The 22,182-nt window shown below is 35.7% G+C and overlaps 1 protein-coding gene across 1 annotated transcript in view; it reads left to right on the top strand.

Annotated features, from left to right (window-relative positions):
- Positions 1 to 7,995, top strand: part of Exd2 (Exonuclease 3'-5' domain-containing 2) — a 46,016-nt gene extending 38,021 nt beyond the window's left edge. The window contains exons 6-9 of the mRNA XM_075368412.1: positions 1,000 to 1,196; positions 3,933 to 4,078; positions 5,870 to 6,111; positions 7,696 to 7,995. Coding sequence (XP_075224527.1) covers positions 1,000 to 1,196; positions 3,933 to 4,078; positions 5,870 to 6,111; positions 7,696 to 7,894 — 784 coding nt within the window. The 3' untranslated portion in view covers positions 7,895 to 7,995. The remainder of the gene's footprint in view (positions 1 to 999; positions 1,197 to 3,932; positions 4,079 to 5,869; positions 6,112 to 7,695) is intronic.
- Positions 7,996 to 22,182: the final 14,187 nt, after the last annotated feature.

The raw sequence follows: 22,182 nt of genomic DNA, 5'->3' as shown, positions 1-22,182 counted from the left end.
TATAGATTTATACAAGATGAATAAATCCCTGTGGGAAGATGACAAGATGTTGGGGGGGATGGAATGCTTCTCCTTCATTTTTAAGGGCAACAGGAGCCCGAGTGCTCTCCAACCATGTAAATTTAAACCAATATTTGTTTCGGTTCTATCTATTCGGTTCTATATCTGGCAGCTGATGAGCTGTGCGTCTCCGGGGAGGTCCAGTCGAACAAACACATGATGTTTGACTGCCCAGCTCTTTGTGGCGGGGGGGGCAGAACTTAGAGGTCAAGGGGAAAATTGGCCACTCACAAGCGGCGAGTCAATATGGCGAGAGCTGCGTTGTCGGACCATGTGGGAGTTCCTTGGTGCGGGGTTGCTTTGTTCAACCGACATCAGTAGTTTACCTAAAGGTGAAGACTCCTACCGCGCTGCTGTAGGAAGCTAACCAAGCTAGATTAAGGCTCCAAATGCTTTAATGGTGGACAGGTACTTGCTAGTACTCAGCGGCCTAGGTGTGATATAGCAGATTGTTGTCTTTGACGTGATAAATTTAATTATTGATAGTCATATATGTTTTAGTAGTTGAAGGGGGTTCGCCTACCCATTTTAATGATATATGACAAGTGGGCTGTGGGACACGCAAGCGAGTGGTGTATAGCACCATGCTTATTCCACTCAGGCTTTTAGGTTAGCTCTAGGAGCTAGATAGGAGACACTGGTTGCTAAACTGTTTCAATGCTCAGTAGCCATTTTTAGCACAGACAATTTGGTCTTATGATTTAAGGTGATTGAATGGGGTGGTGGTGGGAGAAATGCCAAGCAAACCAAATGAACTTATATCAATCGGGTATTATGTTCAAGCAAGAAAGTTATGTTTTTAAAATTATTATAGAGGAGAACTGTAAGTGTATTTGAAAAATTATTTATAGGTTTATAAAAGTAGATTAATATATTATAAAACATATTTTTCTACCAGTCTTTTAGTTGTTTTTTGTTTAATGTATTTTATTTTAACAGGTACTTAAATAAAGGTATTGCCCATGTTGTATGTGTACATCCATTGACATTAAGGTTAAATTTTGAACCTTCTGGAAGAATAGGTGGTGAAGGTTATTATGCCAAGCCTAAAAATAATATATGTGTTGTATGTGGTTCAAACAATTCAATGAGAAGAAAAAATATAGTACCACATGAGTATAGGAAGTATTTTCCAGGTAAATTAGAGCTACAAATAATTTGGTTGTTTCAGGTACCTTCTCAAGTAATTTTTTCTTGATTAGACTACTGTGTTTTTTTTAATAATTATGCATATAACTAAAAAACTGATTAAAATATGTTACGTGATACATTTTATTATTTTTCCTGCTGTAGAAATATTGCTTTGTATAAATGTATGATAAAAAAAAGGAACTAGGAGAAAATTCAAATTGATAAATCATTAGTGATGGATTTCATGGTGTGCTTGGTATACATATTATTTTAAAACTAATAAATAACATTATTTTTAGTAATAAAAGTACCAAACTAATAAAAATAAACTTTAAAGAAAAGTATTATAATGAATTGAACACCACAAATCAGCAACGAATAAAACTTGAAAAAAATCATTTTTATTAGTAAGGATTGTAAAATTGTCTTATGTTAATTACATGATAAAATATTTTCGGGAATTTAAGTTGTCAAAGTTATCCTAATGGCTCTCTACCAAACACCATTTTCAATGCCTTTGGCTTTGTTGATATTCAGGTGATAGAGATAGGTAGTGAGGGGAGTAAACTGACTGAATGACTCGAACAAAATCATGGAAATATTTTGTCAACCCCTTTCACTTCAGTTGTATTGCATCACTTGTATTTAAGATAGCTTTGATGAACAGTACATTCATTCAAATCTAGTGGAGAATGCTGAACCAACAGAAACCAACACTAAATTCTAAGAAAAAGATAAAATAATTATGCATATAATGGCTTAATTCTATTTAGTTTTGTTGAACTTAACAGATGTCATTAACATGATTGTTATTGTTATACTGATGGATACACCAAAAATATTCTAGTTAAAATTTGCATCCTTTTATTGTATCAAATAAGGTAACAATTGCCAAGCGAGAATTCTGGTGAAGTGATATTAATATATGTTTAATATGATTAAATAGTATATAGGACATTTCGTTTTTTTCGACCAGTGAGGCATTTTGCTCATTGATTTTTTGACAGTCAATGCTGCTTACTATTGTGAGCTGTTGAACAAGAATGAGGGCTGCATATCGCCGTAAAAGATAAGACCAATCAATTCAAGAGGCCATCCTCCACAACAACACCAGGTACGGCAGCTCTAACGGTCTCAAAACGAGAAGAACTGGACTCAACTTGATCATCCTTTATACAGCCCGGACCTATTGCCCTGCGATTTTCATTTGTTTGGGCTGCTTAAAGAAGTTCTAGTAGGGTAACGATTTGAAGATGATGAGGGCGTAGAAGGATTCATGCACAACTGGCTCCTAACACAACCAGCTTCATTCTATGATGCTGCAATAAAAATCCTTCCTTCTTGCTGTGAAAAATGTATTTCTAAAGTAGGAAACTATGTAGAAAAATAAATTATATCTGCCTTTTATTTTTCAATAAATAAATTAAAAAAATAAATAAAATCCCATTTATATTTGTTTTACCCTTGTATTTTGATATTGTGATATGTAATATTTCAGTGTTTTTTGTAAACTGAGAAAATGAATGATCTTGAAGTTAACCCTATTGAGAAGACTATGTCAAAAGATTATGGCTGTACGTACTATATGGGATAAATAATTTTCATTCTTCCTCTTTAACCCATTTTTATCATTGTGATTAATTGTTGTTCTTTCAATAGATCCAAAATGGAATTACTTTTAAAATAATATACTATGACTGGAAATTACTGATGTGCATTTATTATAATTTGTTATAGGTAAATTTAATTTTATCACCAGTTAATGCAATTAATTACTATTTATTGTAATGCAGTCCTTCCTTAAATATTAGTCTTGTGTTCACAGGATTTCTAGTGATTTTCCAATTCAATAATTTTTTTCTTTCTTAGATGATTAATATACTACACAAACTTGATGCTAGTGCATGGAAATATGAAATAGAAATGATTTCTTTCATTATAGTATTTGTAGATAACAGTTGGAGGCCAGAATATGAAACTATTGTAATAGAATATGTAATTTTTTGTTGTATTTATTCCTACATGAATTCATGTTAATTTACAATAAAACCTTTCCTTATTGTTTTATTGACTATAGCTACCAGTTCATCTAACTTATCTTCCTATATAAGTTTGATTATTAATTGTGATTTTCATCTGCATAGGTTTGAAACCATTTAACTTCCCGCAGCCTGAAAAAAGTGTGCTTGTTTTGTCTTATGATACTGCTTATTTCTGTAGGAAGCAGTAATCAACAAACAGTGGTAGTCTATGGTTGATACACAGGATTGCTGCTTTTACAATAATGTATGTTTGATGACAGTCTCTATACAGATTTCAAAACTAATATGTGTAAATGTTGACATCAGTTTTTTTTTTTAGATTATTCTGCCTCTTGATAATTCTGATTGCAATATGACAAATTGTATTTTTTAGTTCCAGTTTACTTATGCAGTGCTGTTTATTGAACTTAATAAAACTAGAAATCAGTAATTTTATTTTAGTTAAAGAAAAGTAAATAAAAGTAGCAGTTGTGTAACTTAGTTACACTTGAATCAGTGATGGTGTAATTTAATATCATAAAAATGGTGTTAAAAAAAAGAAATAAACAGATATTTTTATTGAAAAATTTATTTTTAAATTAAAAAAGAACAGTAGTAGGAGATTAAATTTCTGTTTGATTTAACATTTTTTTATTTTAAATTTTACCATAAACTGTATTTATTTTGTTTTCTCCTCAGTTGTAGTTTATTATTTTACAGTTGAATTGAAAGATCACAGTTCTCATGATGTTTTATTATTATGTGATTACTGTCATTGTAAGAGTCAATATTATGATCAACATCTGAAGTTTGTGTTGGCTGAACGATGTAATGCTCCATTCGGTAAAGTTGCTGAAAATATCAAGGTAAGAAAATTTGTCTTACTGAGTCATCACAGTGTATGTATCACCATGTCACTTTATCATGATGTACTTCCTGTTTTATAATCTTGTAAGTAAAAATTTGTAAATATTAAAATCCATTCTTCCACTAATTGCCATTGATAATAAGTGCTTTCTTCATTTTCAGGATTTATAGGAATAATAATTTCATTTTAACCTCTATATTTTTGCTTGCAGTGCATTCCCTAAAATTCTCTAGTTTACTCCGGAGCTTTTCCTCCCCGTTTTAAATCTCGTGCGTGCTGTTAGTATTCCTTGACAAAAATAAGTTAAGGGATTAGAGCTAAATTTTAAAATTTATATTTGTTATACTGTTTATTCACCATCTATCAATTAAAAGAGTGTTGTCACTAATGGTATTAACATCATACTGCTCTTTTTAATAGAAATAGCTAAATTAAGTATATCTTCTTTATATCTTAGTTGAATTTTTATTTTTAGTTAACTTAACGTTAATGAATCCATGATGGAATAATTAAAAAGTAAGAATTTAGATCAATAGTTTTATATCAGTGAAACATTATTAAGAATCATCTTGTTTTTATAGTTACACACAATTTTTTATTTTATTTTTCATTACCCTTTCATCACCTTGAATGCATTAATGTACATAAAAAAATATTTTGATATATAACGCGCACAAGTAGACATGCAACAATATGTCTTTCTAACTCCTTAAATGTAGTTTATTGTAACAAGTTTCATTGATCCTTTCATACAACATACCAAGCAATAGAATAAAATTTGTTTCTCTTGTTTTAAAAGTACACTATGAATACCACTGCTTCCCATTCTAAATATATTAAGACAGAAGGTTTAACTCCATTATTGTATTTAAAAGATTTATATTTAAAGATGAAGATTACAAAATCCTAACTGAAAAATAAAAACATAAAAAATTAAATCGCATTATAAAATAAAATTATTTGATATGAAAATATTTTTGTTAACTCAACAAAGCAGAGTACTATTTATTTCAATTCTTGGTACTGTACCTTTTTTTTTACTATTATAAAATTCTTTCCTTTTTTTGACAAAAATATTTTTTCAAAAACTATGGTAGAAACTAATAACGGTTAGAAAAGGTAATTTATAGAGTTAATTAGAAGGAATAACAATAAAAATTACATTTTCTCTGGCTGGCAGTGATTAGAATAATATTTATTTTATCTGAATAAGTTAATAATAATGAATAAGTTCATAAGTCATTAATAATGATTTGTTATAAAAACTAGCATAATGATTTTGTTATGGCTGCAAAGGATAATTCATTTTTTCTTATTAAATGAAATTTTAATTTACGTTTGTTTTATATTGTATTATTTAAATTTTTCTTTTCTTTCTAGTATTTATGTATTCTATTACCAGTTATAAGGGAACTGTGCAAAAGTAAAGAGAAAAATAAGAGAGAGATATAGGATATAAACTACTGTTAACTTTGCTGTTGCATATAATACTGAAAATACTGTTATTTTTGCACACCAATTATATACAATTATTTAAAACAGAGCAGAGACCTCTGAAATTTTGTAGTAATAGATTTCATCTTATTGAAGTCATTTCATGCTTGATTATTATTTATTGCATTGATCTTCAGAGAAGAAATTATTCTATTTCCTCAAATTGAAGTAGTTGATTCTAGAATACCTGATTCAGAGAAACTTATATTGACTGAAGCTCTCAACTTATTTTCATGTAATTAAATCTGGTTTTAGTATTTCGTGTTATAACTTTCATATATTATTTTTTTTTTAGATGTTTGAACTTCCAGAATTAAAACAAGTGAGGTCAGCAGCAAGAGCTTTATTAATGAGAAAAGATGTTATACCTTTATCCAGAAAAAAAGAACTGGAATTTATAGTTCTTAATTTTTTAAAGAGTACTAGTAACAGAACTAATAATTTTGATCATGGTGTAGCTGCTTCAGCAACATCTGTTGGCAATAAACAAATATTAAATGAAAAGACACTGGAAAGGCTTAGCAACATTATCATTTGGTACGTATTTTTTTTATCAAATGACCAATTACCAGTAATATTGTTATTATATTGTAAGTTTATTCAGATGTTCAATAATTCAAGATTTGAAGGTAATTTCAAACTCTGAAATTTCTTTATTTAAACATACGGGATTATCTTGTCTACATCCATTAATATATACTCACAGCCTGCAATGAAACAAACACTTAAAATATCAGTATAGCATTTTAGACAACTGGTTTGACACTTGCAAGTATTATGATTAATCATCTATTATTCAGTATCATTTTTTCTTTACTTTATACACTTCAATTTACAGAATACTAGTCCCAGACATTTTGGAACCGTTAGTTTATATGAGGTGCAGTTAAAATTTAATAATTACTGTTATTTGCAGTTAATATTGAAAATGTTCAACTTGTGGATAATGAGATGCAATAAAATTTTAAATGATTTAGATTATTAACAGCACTTTAGTGACATTACACACGCTACTTATTGCTCCATCACCAGCACAAACATGCAGCTTCCTTATTTAAATATTTATAAACAGATTTTTGTCGATTGGTAATTAAGAGTGGAGAACTCTATGCAGTAAAACAACTGACACAGGATAATAGCTGCCTATTCACACTTATAAAATATTACATAATATATAGAATAAGATCATAAAAAATAGAGCTGGTGGCAGAAAATACATAAAACTAATATAATAAATATTGTAATTTTTAAAAATCAAATGATTACTGTGCCACTTTGAAAACTACAAACAGAGCATAGCGAACTAACATAAAAAATGCAACTGTGAGCTATGCAAAGTAAGCTTTTAATGAATGAATAAAATGCTAAAACTAGCTAGCTGGTTGTAATCACCCACAGATATAAAAAAAATGTACACAGCATTACTTATATACAAAGACATTAATATCAATACATTAATAACATCCTATAAATTTTATACAAAATCTATATTATTGAATGATATTAAATTTATAGAACCACTAAAAATTTGAAAACATTAATAAAGTGTTTTATTTGACTAGTTACTAAAGAAATTTACTAACTTTTTAAGTCTGGTGTCATTGATTAACTACATTGAAGAAGGGTTGCATAATTATCTTAAAAGGTCCTTGGAGAAAATAATTTTTAATAATTTTATTTATACACAGTGCAGTTTTATAAAATGTTATATATTAACACATTAAAGGCAGTGGTTGAAGGATCTATTATGCATGGTAAAATTGCTTTACAGAGAAACAACTACAATATAAGTAATTCATTACTGTAACATTTTATTGTATACACTTAGCAAAGTAACACTGAAAAATTATATTGTAATAGGAAGAGTTAGGCTTTATAGTATAAGTTATCATAGTCAGTTAAACTGATAATTTCTGTAACAGTGAGTTTTCTTAAACAATGATTGCAGTAGTAAGCCAATAAAATGTTTCGTTTCTATGGGGGTTACTGACATCAAAATTCTCCTTTTTGCAGGTTTACACACAGATGTTGTTTATCATTGTTTTTCCACTCTAATAAAGAACACAGATTTTATAACTTTACACATATGTACTATATTATATCATCTTTTTTTTTTTTCAGTGTTGAAAATGAAGAATATAGGCCTCATGGTTTAAAAGTGGTTGAATATTTTAAAAATAAATACCTTAAAGAAGAGGATGGTATTTATTCATTAGAGCGATTATGGAGAAACAATTTTGTAAAATGCATGTCACCTAAATACTTACCTGAATTGTGGTCAGTCTCATACGTACACAATTCAACATGGATTAATAATTAACCGAAGAGTTAATATTTAATGTTTACTGAATTTGTTTAGTTCATTACAGATATTAAATTTGTCTTATTTTCTAAGTTTTAATAATTTTTTTTTACATTGGGTTAATTTTTCATCAGCCTACATCCATATACATTCTTAACATTTATTGTAAAGTATGTTTGAAAAGTAATTTTACACCTGTCATGCACTGGTACAAAAATACTTAACAATGACTTGCCATACAGTACTTGTCGGGACATAGTCTCCGTCTCCGTGAAGATCCTGACATAGCTGCACACATTTCGTCCTGTTCTCAAAGACTCATACTTGTTCATGTGGAATGTTTGTGAAATGACAAATAGCAATTTGAAGTTCCTGGTGGCTTTCGAAGTTTCCTCGATAAACATTAATTTTTGTATTACCCAGAACTAAAAATCTAGTGGGCTTAAGCCAAAGAACCTAGGTGGCCACAAACCCTTGAAATGATTCAATCTCCAAAAACCTCTTTAAGTAATTTTATGGATTGGCTGGAGTGGTCTTGCCATTTTGTTCGATACAAACATTATTAATTCTGTCATGTGTTTGCTGTCTCGCACACTGGTGAAGGATTTCACAGTAATGAGCTGAATGTGTTGTTTCTGCAAGAGTATTGGTGCTACTATTCTTGATATTTCAATCCACACTCAATCTTCTGGTCATATAGAGGAATTAAATGTGGTGGGTTGTTTCAGACCACAGATGTGAGTATACCCTGATAGGAACTGTACCTCGTAGGTATAGAAAATAGTCCAAGATAACCACTAGAAACTGTTAAAATCATTCGCAGTGTAGAATTCACTTTCCACAGTCTTTGGTCAATAACTCTTGAACTGCTTTCGCTTTATACAGGATGAGACTGAACTTCTGATGAACTGCACCAGTGTTTTTCCGTCAGGCTAACTTTTGCATGAACTTGCTGGGACAATGTTGTATAGCAGTAGATATGTGTCTATTGCTTCGCTCATAGTTCTTTATTGATCCCATCTGTATCAATTTCTCAATTAGTCTTGAGAAATCGATAGAAACCAGTGTACCTGGAAAATTAATGGAAAAATGCTCTTTCACTGTTCTCAAGTTATCACTATTCTGAGAACACACAGAAAGACACTTGTTCAGATTGTTTAAAGGTAAAGAACAGCAATGAACCAAACAGTTTCTCGCCTCTGTGGCTTGAGTGGTAGCATCTCAGCCTTTTATCCAGAGATCCCAGGTTCAAATCCTGGTCAGGCATAGCATTTTTACTTGCTACAAAAACTACAATTTTATCTCATTCTCTGAAGCAATACCTAATTGTGTCAGAGGCTTAAAAAAAGCCTTTCATCTCAAGGTCACCAGCCTAACTGGCACACAGAAGTAAACTACGTATTGCAGGATCCATATTGTAGGGCCTTTGTTAAAAACATCAATGCAGTCACTCAACATATAATTGTGTTTATTTGTGTGTATATTACTTTTCAAATGGACTGTATTAGCTTTCCTGAGGTGAACAAAAATTTGTATAACGAATATATTTCAACAAGAGTTAACAGGAGCTTATCACATTAAAAGCCAAAATTCAGAATATTTCAATACTTCTTGAAATAACCCAAGAGTACCCTGGAATGAATTATGGAGGTCACATACTAATACTTAGTTTGTTCTAATTAAAAATAATTTGTTGAAAATTAAAATTCCTATTTACTTACTGGATATTTTTTAACATTATGTTCTATTTTTGTGGGGAAAAGCTAAAAACTTTTATTAAATATTGGGCTAATTCTGTTTTTATATATTTTCTAAATACATAAAATTGAATGTACAATAAGAAAAAGTATAAACTATTTGCAGCAAGATATTTTAGCATTAAATAAATAAACAAATATTATATTTTTTTTGTTTTTATTTTTTTTTAAATTACTATTAGGAATTCTGTAATATATTAATTTTATGAAATTAGCTTGCAACTAATAGTCCACTACAAAATGGGAAGAGCTGGTGCAGTTTGAAAAATGTTTTGATAATTTGAAAAATTATTGATAATCTGAGATAGCATTGCTTCCTTTCAACGGACTTACTTCACTGCATAATATCATAACCTCAAAGCTTGTGCATTAAGAATATGGAATGGAAATTTTGTAGCACTTGAAAAAAATCATCTCTGACCTACATAATTTGTTCTTTAAAGCCCTGACATTATCAGAGATTTTGAGGGCCGAGAACATCCATGTGTTTTCTTAGTAACTTTATTTTCTAGATGAAAAATTCATGAAAAACAATTGTATTGAAAAAATGAGTCCCGCATTATCGTGTAATTGACTGAGCCTAGGATATGGAGAGTGAATGAACAAGAAACACTTATTGTTATATGGAATATGATATTGATAAACTAAAAAAGAAGCAGGGATAGGTCAAGTGTTGAAGTGTTGTGGAAGCAAATAATGTAGAAACTAGTGACTTAAAAAGAGCATTTTGATGAAGATAGACAAATATATCTCAAATTATTGGTTATATAATAAACAAGAGAAAGATGAGGAGACTTAGATGGGTGAGCTTACATTTCAAAACTGTGTCTGACAAAGATGAATAACAGTAATAGAAATGAAAATGTTGCCTGAAATTAAAATAACACATAATTATAAAAAAATTTTCATATTGTATTGAGTATATGATTTTAATCATAGTTACTGAGCAAATTAGGATAACAATTTTAGTAAATCCAGAAAACTGGTCTCTTAATGTATAATCTGATGACAAATATTAATTCATTAATTACAACTGTTTGTAATACATATACCTACTCCAATTAAATTAAAGTCTCTTAACATTTGTAATTGCTCAACAGAGTAGCTCATCTATTTATATAGAGCAAATTATTACTAAAATATTCATTGTTAAGTGAATATTTTATTTATTTAAGAATCTTTTATTCTTTTAAATAAATCTTACTTGTATCTGTTAACTTATTTTTTATTAACTTAACTTTTATCATTTAACTTATTCCCTTGAGCATTTTCAAATGTTCTATTATTTAGAGACTTAATTTTAAAACAGCTATATAGGAATGGATGGAATAGGTAAGGTAATAACACCTACTGTGTATCTACGGGGTAGTTAACGCGTATTTTAGGGTGTAGGTCAGAATTTTTCCATTGCCCTTTATTTTTAAGAATGTTCCTCCATATGCAAAGTGTACATTAAAGAATATAGAGGTTTTGAAAGCTATTACTAAACTTTTGACGCTTACAGTCTTTTCCTAAAAGCGGCAAATATAAGTATCTTATTCACACCCAATCAATGGGAGCGTTTGTTCCATAATTAGACCAGCATGTTTGTTATAATGGAAATGATAGTTGCTTCAAAGTGGGTAGATCAGTTAGATTAGCAGCGTCAAATATGAAAGTTTTATAAAACCCCAAAGGAAAAAAATCACATGGGTCGGATCATGTGGCCTTAGAAAAACTATCCATTTCATCTTGCAGAACAACATTGTCCACAATTTCTTTTTACACTTGCACTCAGTGCTGGTGTTGTGACACCTTACGAAGCACAACCGTAACCTAAGGTGGAAGTTATCATGTTGAGAGCATGGCTCTATGTAGTGAGTCTTGAACAATGTCCTCTGGGCACCCAGTTGTATTTAGATCTAGCTTCTGCATAGCCGATCTATTTCTCCAGCACTAGTAGGACAAAAATTAGTAATTGCCAAGAAACCCTTAATGATGGTTGGTGGTCCATCTGAAAAAAAACCACCATCCAAAGTCATGTCAAAAACTCGCTCTGCATTGTTTGATGAGAATAGTTTAACTGGTGATGCAACCCGTCCACAGTATAACATACACCCACCAGGTTGGTCTAGTGGTGAACACGTCTTCCCAAATCAGCTGATTTGGAAGTTGAGAGTTCCAGCGTTCAAGTCCTAGTAAAGCCAGCTATTTTTACACGGACTTGAATACTAGATCGTGGATACCGGTGTTCTTTAGTGGTTGGGTTTCAATTAACCACACATCTCAGGTATGGTCGAACTGAGAATGTACAAGACTACACTCATACATTTCTGAAGTATTATCTGAACGGTAGTTACCGGAGGCTAAACAGGAAAAAAAGTATAAGAACAAGATTTGTTCTTAAAAACAATCTGAAAAGAGGCTCCCTTCAAAAGGTCTCACCTTTTCTGTTCAACAAAGTTATAACCAGCTCAAGTGGCTCTCCAAAAAAGTTAGGAAATTGAGGAACGGCACAATACTGGTTGAAACATTTAGTGACAAACGGAGATGATCACAATTACACCTTGCCAACATGGGTGGTATTAATATAAAAGCAGTTGCCACAAATCCTTGAATACCAGTCTAGGAGTAACCTTTTGGAAATAAATGTTAAGTGAGTTACCGATGAACTTCATTCCCAAGGTGAGGTGAGACGTCAAAGCGGAATAGAGGAACTTACTCCCTCTCTTATATTAACGTTTAGTCTTCCTGTACCACCAGAGAAAATAAGAGTAGGTTACATGTCTGTTCAATTGTTCCAATCCTAAGCGATGCTTCCAAAGCCCCTCAGGGCTTGGAACATAGGGTGTGGTGTGGCGACTGGGAATGTGACAAGATGGTGGCTTCCCCCGTATGGGGTTGGGATGTGCTAAACAAAATTCATGGAATCTATCTCTTGGACAACGCCATAATCTGTTGTATGGAGAAAGGTTCGAACAATGTGTGATCGATCCAGTCACCACTGCCGATAGGACTGCAAAGTAGCAAAAACCTTGTTACTGTGTCTATGTAGTAGTTTACTGTACCGTGTAGTTTATGTAGTGTCCACATTTGGAAGGTCGTTTAGGGCAGTTTTACATTTGTGAATTGCAGGTAGGAAATATAATGTGAATTGCAAGTAGAAAATATTCCATTGTTGACTGGAGACTAGTAAAATGAATTAAACATACCTTTGTCTTATTATGAAATTAGGTATGCCCTGAATAATTTTCATGACACTTCCCCTGGAATGTTAATATTCCAGTGTATGATATCACACTCCCAGATACTGCAGTACGACATCTTTTGTGTAGTAGAATATTCTCTGACCAGGTGTTTACAGATTTTTGGTCAGAGGCACTGGTGATCCCTTTTTTCCCCTACTCCCCTGAACCAGACATACAATGAAGTAATGCTCAGCCCAGGCGAGTGTCACTCAAACGAGGTTCCCCGCCTACCGGCTGAACATCGCCACGGCAGGTCGGCTCACCGATTGGATCTTTTGTGACCAACGACTGCCCCAGATCGTCAGGGAGGGGTAAACAAGGCCCGACTACGTCGTTCCTGCGCCCCCCAAGGACCGGGACTCTGTCTGAACATTTTCTCGCCTCCCTCTTAACTACTGGGTAGGGTGAACCGGGCCCGACTATGTCGTTCCTGGATCCCACCCAACAGCCGGGACTTGGTCTTTTGATTCCCCGACTAATCGTAGGAGCCGACACATCTCAGCATGCCCCAGCCCGGGGCTATCTGCCCTGCCGTAGACTAAAATTTCCTTCATCATCTTTTTCCCTCAAAATCGTTCTCGCCAAACCGTCAACAACTGTCCAGTTTGCCGCTGAAGCCAGCTACTGGTTCTTCTGGTGTTAGGTCAGCGACTAACTCTCGGGTCCTCACCCGAGAGTTGCCATTTCTGAGAATGAAACACGTTGTTGTTCACTGAATCTTGCTCGTGACATTACATACATGTTGGCAATTCCCTTCTGCCTATTCTATACAGGTAACCCTTGAAATTGCCATGTCCAGACATGATCTGCGTCAGATAGTAATTTAATTCATCGTGTTCCCTAGCGACCCATTTCCCCAGATCAGGGATAAGTCTTTCGGTCCAGCTTGCTTTAACAGTAGCCCTCCAGCTCTCACTCCATCGTCGAATAACATACTGGCGTCTGCTTTACAATCGCAAATTTAAGTTCTCTCAGAGATGGGAAAGTCTACCGGGGGAACCCCAGAAAGAACACACGCAGCGTCGTATGAGTGTCCTATAACCCGTAGCAACTCCTACTAATGCTCTCCGGTGGACCCGCCGGCCTGTCAAGATTTCGCTGGATGTTAATTGTCCTGCCCCAGCCCAGCGCCGCATACAGAAGAACTGAGGCTACGGTCAACTTGATTAATCTTTGTTTAGGAGAGCTAGAAGTAGCCTGCGAAGGCATAACGCTATTTAAGGCGTTCACTGATCATTCTGTCTTATTACAGACTTCTGTGGCGTGTTCACCGAATTTGCATGCTCTGTCTATTATTACGCCAAGGTATTTCACCTTATCCCTCCGATGCAACAGCTGGTCACCGATTCTCAGTTCTATTGGCCCCAACTTACGTCTCCCAGTTAGGATTATGAACTCATATTTGTTAACCACCAGTTTCAGCCCATGTGTTTGCATTCACTTCTCAATTTTTATAATGCTGAATTGCCCATTGCCAGTATTTCCTCTTCCGCTGACAAGGATCGCAAGGTCTTCGGCGTATGCAATGGTCTCCGTCCATACTGGGAAATGGAGGTTCAACACGGCGTCATAAACCACGTTCCAAAACAGGGGCCCCAGTATAGACCTCTGTGGAACATTTCCAAACAGCTGAAACTGGTAGCCACCTAGTGTATCAGCTGTAGCCCACCTGTTCTTTAGATAATCTCCGACCTTCCAGCACAGGTAATCACTATTGCCTTTATCTCTCGACTCCATAATGGATCCCCACGGTATGGAACCGAATGCATTCTTTACTTCTACCAAATTCATGGTCGGCATATTCCTCGTTCTCCATGTGCACTTTCTCTCTTACAGTCCAGTTTATCACTCTATAGATCGCCTAGGTGGTCGACTTGCCCCAACAGAAATATTGGTTTTTGGGTGATTATTCACTCCAGCTTTTAGTTCATTAATTATACTTACTGCCAGCACCCTTTCCACTGCTTTAGCCATGGTATTTAACAGGCAAATAGGGCGATACTTCGCTGGCCGGCCAGCTGGTCTACCCTGGGGAAGAAGACCACCCGTGCCTCCTTCCAACAAACCGGGTAGGGGCCTCTATCCAGACCCCTATTAACTATATCCGTGATCTCGCACGGGATCCGTCTCGCTAGGCTTTTGAGAATCAGTGCAGGAATCCCATCAGGTCCAGGACTCTGTCATCCAGTCTACCAATTGTCACCTCATCCATCGTGAATCTGCGTGCCTCAAAGTCCTGTGTTCTGTCTATGTCTTGTTCCCGACGGGGAAAAAGTTTCTCGACCTGTCTTATTGCGCTTTCCTCCGTAGGTACGGGCATGCGTCTTCCGAGCTTTTTCGTTACTATACGATACGCCTGCCCCCAGGCATCGCGATCCAGGTCTGCACATAAATCCAACCACTTCCTGCGTTTCTCTGTCTTGATTTCATAATTGAGTATCTTTCTGCTCTCTTTGTAACGCTGTATTGCAATGACGCACCCTTCCCCACTTGATCATCTGAGGCTCTGCACAGTCTGTCTGTTACGCTGCCTATCCTGGCACCGAATGTGCAATTCATCATTACTTGAGCGCTATAACTCCTCCCGCCTCCTTTTGGGAAATTGTGGACTTCATGGTCTTGATTAAGTCGGCGTAAGTCCTCCCTATCGCTTTCACAACTATGGTCCTACTCTCAGTGACAGGAGAATGGCCGTCTTTAGACTTGCCAATCCTGACCCCTGTTTATCAGGTGCACCATCTTGTTGTGGCACAACCACCTTCACCGGTTTCTCTTGTCCACTATGCAAGTATATTAACATCCTAACGTAGGAACCGACTCCACCACCAGACAAAATAAAAACCAAAGACTTGGAGCTACACATGACTCCCTAACTAAACTCAGGTGTAACAAAAGAAAACTTTGTTCCCCCTCCGCGGAATTATATTATACTCGATACCTGCACTTCTGTACATCCACTTAGTTCTTTCCCAGTATAGTTGAACGTCACATTTAATGTAACCTGGCTTGATCGATGGGTTCACACCCTGAGCCCGGGCCAGGTCTCTAAAGGAACGAACCTTTATCACCAGTTTCAGTTGCCAAATCATTTATCTTCTTGACCCGACTGATAATCTCAGCCGGCAATCTCTGAGGGATGAGGTTCACAAGCTCATCGTCAGTTATTTCCTCCTGCAGAATGTCGTTGACATTGACCTTTTTTGGCTCCTCTGACTGTGTTATTGCGTTATTGGTGGTGATCTTTCCGATAGGGCCTTAAGTCCATTAAACATCTTTGACAAAGCCTTCTCGTGTTGCCCTATAACCCTGGACAAGCCAGACTCTGTTTTAAGACCAGCATTGCCAGCCCAAGCTGGTGGGTAATGCCCCGCAAACTGTATGGGGCTGAGTCCTCCTTCTCAGAGGACAGTGGCCTAAGTCATTTTTTGCCCTTGAAGTCGGGCCGCTTCTCTGTTTTCTGAGATTGTGCACTTTCGGACACAGAAGTACTTTCTCCGACTGATTGCTCCAACGGGAGTGAGCGTCTTTTCTGCACTATGCGATTTTCTGCTTACGGGCCAAAATACCGCGTTCAACGAGACCCCATTCAATGAGTTTCAGGGAGGGGTAGGTAAAATGTATTCCTCTGAAAATCGAATAAAATTTTGAAAGGGGGATCACAGGATGTGGATGGGCGAGATTCGCCCAGAACCACCAGGAATTTAAAAGGGTTCCGAAGATATGGATGTTTAAAAATTCCCCCTTATAGCTGTAGCACAGATAATTCACAGTGCTCACCGAGAACAAGGGAAATTTTGTAAGTCATTTTCCAGTTGTGTTGTGACATAATCTACGTGAATTCGCGTGTCCAAAGAATTAAAAAAATGTCTTCAGATCTGTAGGTTACGTAGACCTCCGCTTCCTTATGGGAGTAAAACTGTTCTATGAAATAACGTAAAAAAACGGTATTAATCCATGACCAAAACTCATAAAACTTTACAGACACGTCCAGAACTCACTAACCAACAATACCTAACCCCAGGAATCAATAAAAACACCAATAATCGTACCAAAAAATACTTTAATCGCAGACCGAAAATACACACTAAACTGGATGCGGAATCTCAAACTCGATTCCCCGATAAAAGTAAATCATACTACACAAGTTATCGTCCTATCTCCTGACAGTACCCTATGCAAGGTGATTGAGCGAATGGTAAACTATCGTGTAATATGGTACCTAGGGAAAAACGTCCAAATTACCCCATCTTCACCTTGAAGAGGAAGACACCGGCCACGTGACGGATCCAATCGTCACACCACCCCCTCTTTACCATACCTTTAGGGGCTTTACCCGAGGTCATCTTCAATAGGCTCCAAGACATCTAACTGTCTGGCCACGGTCAAGATGCCGCCGATGCGAATGCTGCATGTGACATTCCTATCGGTGTATTAAAATCTAAACGGATTCTACAAATATTACTCAAAATGTCTGATACAAGACCATCCCTAGTGAGCTAACCTTCCCAACGGAATAATGAGCCAACACGCAACCCCGTCGAATAGTAAACACCTAAACCAAAATTCAAAAAGTAAAGACTTGAATAAAGACAAACTAAATAATCACATTAATCTTTACAAACTAAATTATCTCATAAAGCATTACTAACAATAAACTAACCAAAACAACCATTAAGTACTAAAACCTAAAACACAAAACGTTAAAAATGTAAAGAAAAAACTAAACAGAAATTTAAAAAAAAAAATAAAACATACTAATTAAAATAATCACCAATTACAGTAACACAGTCCCTAATCTTACATGAGTGAAACTCAACGAATACTCTACCATATCAAGAAGTTCCTTTCTTATTTTCTTATCACACTCCACTACATGGCGCACAACATCACCATTCCTCTTACCAGCTCGAAATACATTCTTAAATTTTTCACAGTTATCAGAGTCAAATTCTCTAAAGTCGGATTCTGATTCCAGGCCGCATCCAAGAAATCCTTCTCTTTCATGTCACGCGGAATATCATAAATTATTACTCCAGGCCGCAAAGACTTAGTTCAAACAATCTTAATTGGATACTAGCTCATCTTTATGTCTCGAATGCCCTGTTCAGTTTCTCAATCATATGCCGTAATACGTACCCCTCGGACCATTCCTCTTTGGATCAAGTTTCTTTTCAATCTCCCTTGAAAACCACAGATGAAACCTCCTGTGAAACCACAGTAGGCTTATCTATCAATATCACCTCTGGAGTCGAAACAGGAGGAGTCTTCGATGCAACTTCAGAAACAAATTTTGCAACTGATTTTGGCGGAGCAATCCTTTCCCGCTCACCCATCCCAGCCTTGTAATCCTTTATGAACCCTTGTAATCGATCATGCCCCTTTATGGTTAGTAAATGCAAGAATTTAACTTGCGCGTGTGAGAAAGTATATACCTCGCACTCTTTTCCTTTACGTTCTTCGGATCACAAACAAACTCCTCTACCTCATACCTCATCATACAATACGTTGAGCAAATCTATCAATTCTAACACAACGTCAGCTGAAACCAAATCTGTCAAAGCTAACTACTTTTCTAATTTCTTTAACGCGGCAACCTCACTCCGCCTGCTTGGCCTTCAAGGGCGCCGGTCAAAGTAAACATGTGTACCTGACCGTTTACCGTTTTACTGTGTACTACGTTTACCTTGACCGGTGCGTGTTGGGCCTAAAAATCTACATTCTAGCCTCCGAATCAGAATTCTCAATAGTTACACAAACAGCTTCAACAGTTCCCGATACTTACGCCGCTTTAACTTTTTTAACTTTCTTCTTCGATTCCACACGCTCATTATGTCGTTCAGACCGACTAGAACCTACAGTACTAAGAATCTCATAGTCGGATCCATCAGTAGTTCTTTCTACCACCTCAATTGCTTGCCGCCGCAGGGACACCACAAACCACCACCAGGAACAAAAAAACAAACTGCAAAATAAAAATATCAAAACACAAAATTCGGAAGGCGGTTGCACCCAGTTTTTTCCATATAAAGGACTTGAAGAAGAAAATTATCTCTGACGAAGTCGCTGCAGCGGTGGCTGCAGGTGCAGGCTGCGCCACCATAGAGTTACAGTTAACCTCCTTGCTGCCGGTGAATAGACACACAACCCACCGGGTTGGTCTAGTGGTGAACGCGTCTTCCCAAATCAGCTGATTTGGAAGTCGAGAGTTCCAGCGTTCAAGTCCTACTAAAGCCAGCTATTTTTACACGGATTTGAATAGTAGATCGTGGATAACAATGTTCTTTGGTGGTTGGGTTTTAATTAACCACACATCTCAGGAATGGTCGAACTGAGAATGTACAAGACTACACTTCATTTACACTCATACATATCATCCTCATTCATCCTCTGAAGTATTATCTAAACGGTAGTTACCGGATGCTAAACAGGAAAAAGAAAGAAAGAAAAAGGGGTGTATAGAGACACTCAGAATGCTACCGTGTCGTTTCCCGGGGCAGTGGCTCGCAAGTTGGCTTCGCTGAGAAGGATCCGGATTGGCTGGGTTAATTGTCGAGTGATTAAGCAAGAAGATGAGTTAGGGTGCTATAAATGTGGGAAGAGTGGCCATATAGCGATTAGTCAAGGATCCGGACCGCACCAAACTGTGCTTTCAATGTCACGCAGAGGACCACAAGCGAGGAGCGTATCCTCAACGGGACAGAAGCAAGGAAGACGAAGCAGACTCACGAGTCAGTGGTAGCGGCAGTGGAAACAGACGAGGAAGCTCGTCACACTGATGCGTCTGCTGCACTTAATGTAGCCTGAAGTAGTGGGATGCTGAGTGTCTGTTGGGAGGTGGCCTCTAGATTGACGACAGATATTATTGTAGTCAGGTGAACATGTCTCATTTTTATGTGATAGGTGGAGGAGTCTGAGGGCTCTGTCAATGGCCCGTGATGGTGCACAAGTAGGCAAAATCGTTGGGATGATGTTCCTCGAAGAACGATGAGTTAGAATTTACGAGGCAGTGACAACTATGCTCCAACTCAAAGCGGAAGAGAAGAGTATCAGATAGGCTGGGATTTTGCCGGCTGCTCGAGGGGTACCGACCACTGAACTAACACAAATAACTGTCTACGGTTGGTGGTTGAGCAGCCAGCCTCTGGGGGTGGTGCCGGGGGCTCCTCAGAGTCATCATCTATCTATCGCCGCCGCCGTTCTGAGTCAGCGCTAGGTGTGCACGGGGGTTGTGTATATCCGGCTCCTGTGCGACTAGAGGGAGAGGGTTTTTAGCTGGTGCAAGATCCGCACTGCCGTCAGAGCGGGCCTGGCGGCGGCTGGTAAAATGGTTGCATCACCTGTAGTTAACTGTTTGAAAGTTTGAACTGCAAAATATAAAAATACAGCATGCATAAAAAAGAATCACCTGATTTCAGATTCATATACCTGTGCGAGCACCAATCAGTGAATGAAGTTTGCACCATTTAAAAGTCCTAGAGTATGAAATATAGATTGCGAGATTGTAGTACCAGTGCTCAAAGGTATGCTACCCCAGTCGTAAATAACATGGGATTTGTGCAACATAAGACTTTTTTGTTCTACAATTTAGCAAACAGTTTTTAATAATAGTTTAGTGGCATTTCAGAATTGATCCATAAGGGCAATAACATTCGTTGCTGCTAAAAACAATTTGAAGAATTAGGGTGTTTATGTAAGGGGGAAGAGTTCAGGACAACCACGCACTTTAGAGGAAAATGATTTCGAGAGGAAAGCCTCTTGTTATTCCTCTCAGTCATATGAGGCAACCCTCAGAGAAGGGTAGCCTAAAGAAGAGTTGCTCAGAGAAGAGAAACTAACTAAAGCAATTTTTTAAATAATTGGTTTGCACCTAAGACTACTTAAAAATTTTTCCTAAAAACTAGCCTGCATATTTAGTAAAGTAAACAAAAAACAATATTAACTGTGTTTGCATAAAAATGCTAAGAAACACAAATTTCAATTCAACAAAAAATATATGTATGATCACAGCTTAAAGGAAAACTAAAATCACAGACTTGAAAAATATTTTGTCATTATTATTCTAATGTATACCAAAAAAATAATAATATGAGATCTCATTATACATGTATTACTATTATTATTATTATTATTATTATTATTATTATTATTATTATTATTATGTACATATAAAACACAGGACAACTTTTCCTCAATATTTTTAGGTTCCTAATGGTTTGCCCTTTTCTAAAATTTTAATTTTGGCTCCTATCTATTCTTCTGCCAAGATTGTAGATCTCAACTTTTTCTTTTCTTCCTCCAGTTTTTTAAATTTCTGCTGGCATTTTCCTTTCCGAGGCTCTACTCTGTTCTTGAGAGAAATTTTTTATTTTTTCTACAAGCCAATCTTCACATGGTCTTCTAGAGCTTATCTCACTGCAGTGAGCATTTTTTTGGTAATGAAAACATTTTCCTTCCCCCCAGCATCTACAACTGTACAAAAACAATTTTTGACAAATTATTGTCCTTCGTGCAAATTCTCCACAAGAAGAAATTTGTTAATGGAAAAGCCGCCTCTGAAAAAGCAATATTCTGAAATTTTTGTGCAACGTTTCCTGATTTTTCTCTAAAAGTTCTTAACATTTCCTGACAGTGGGAACCATGTACAGTGATATGTGGTGCTATAACCATAATCGAATGGTATATAAATCGGTACAAAAAAATTTGTCAATTTTTGTTCCTTAGAAATTAAACAATTTTTTAAAACAAAAATAATTTAAATTGTAAATCCAGGAAAAAATTTTCTATTCCAATGTTCCATTCAAAAAATTCAATTTTTGTCAGATGAACATTTGCGTGTAAATAGATACGTATGTATTTTGGCTTGTATTTAATCTTCTTGCTGGACCCTGTTGACAATTTTCTTCAAATTTTTACAGACAAGATACAATCTTCAAGGGGAAAGAATGTATTAAATTTTTGGAAAAAGAATGCAGGTGCTTTGGGAGAAATAGAATTTTAAATCTTACTGGGGAACTTTAGCAAAAGGTTTTTCTCACATTAGTTGAAGTTATCTATCTTATCAAGATCAAAAATAACCAAAAAGTTTTATTTAATATATACCCCCTTTACAAAAAATAGACACTATATATTTCTCTTTTTTTAGCTACATCTTTCTTTAGAAGAGGCATTAATGTGAATCTTTTGAATCTATATTTTCTACATCAATAGGCCTTCAAATCACTATGAAATGTTATTGCCCCCATCCACTCCAATTGTCTGTAGAAAAACAATATAATTTTTTTATTTTTAAAAAGTTTATTTTAAATTTAAATCCATTTTTCAA

This window comes from Lycorma delicatula, chromosome 6, assembly GCF_047948215.1.
Source record: "Lycorma delicatula isolate Av1 chromosome 6, ASM4794821v1, whole genome shotgun sequence".
Taxonomy (NCBI): Eukaryota; Metazoa; Arthropoda; class Insecta; order Hemiptera; family Fulgoridae; genus Lycorma; species Lycorma delicatula.
The sequence above is the reverse complement of the archived record's forward strand: the minus strand, read 5'-3'. Positions and strand labels throughout refer to the sequence as shown.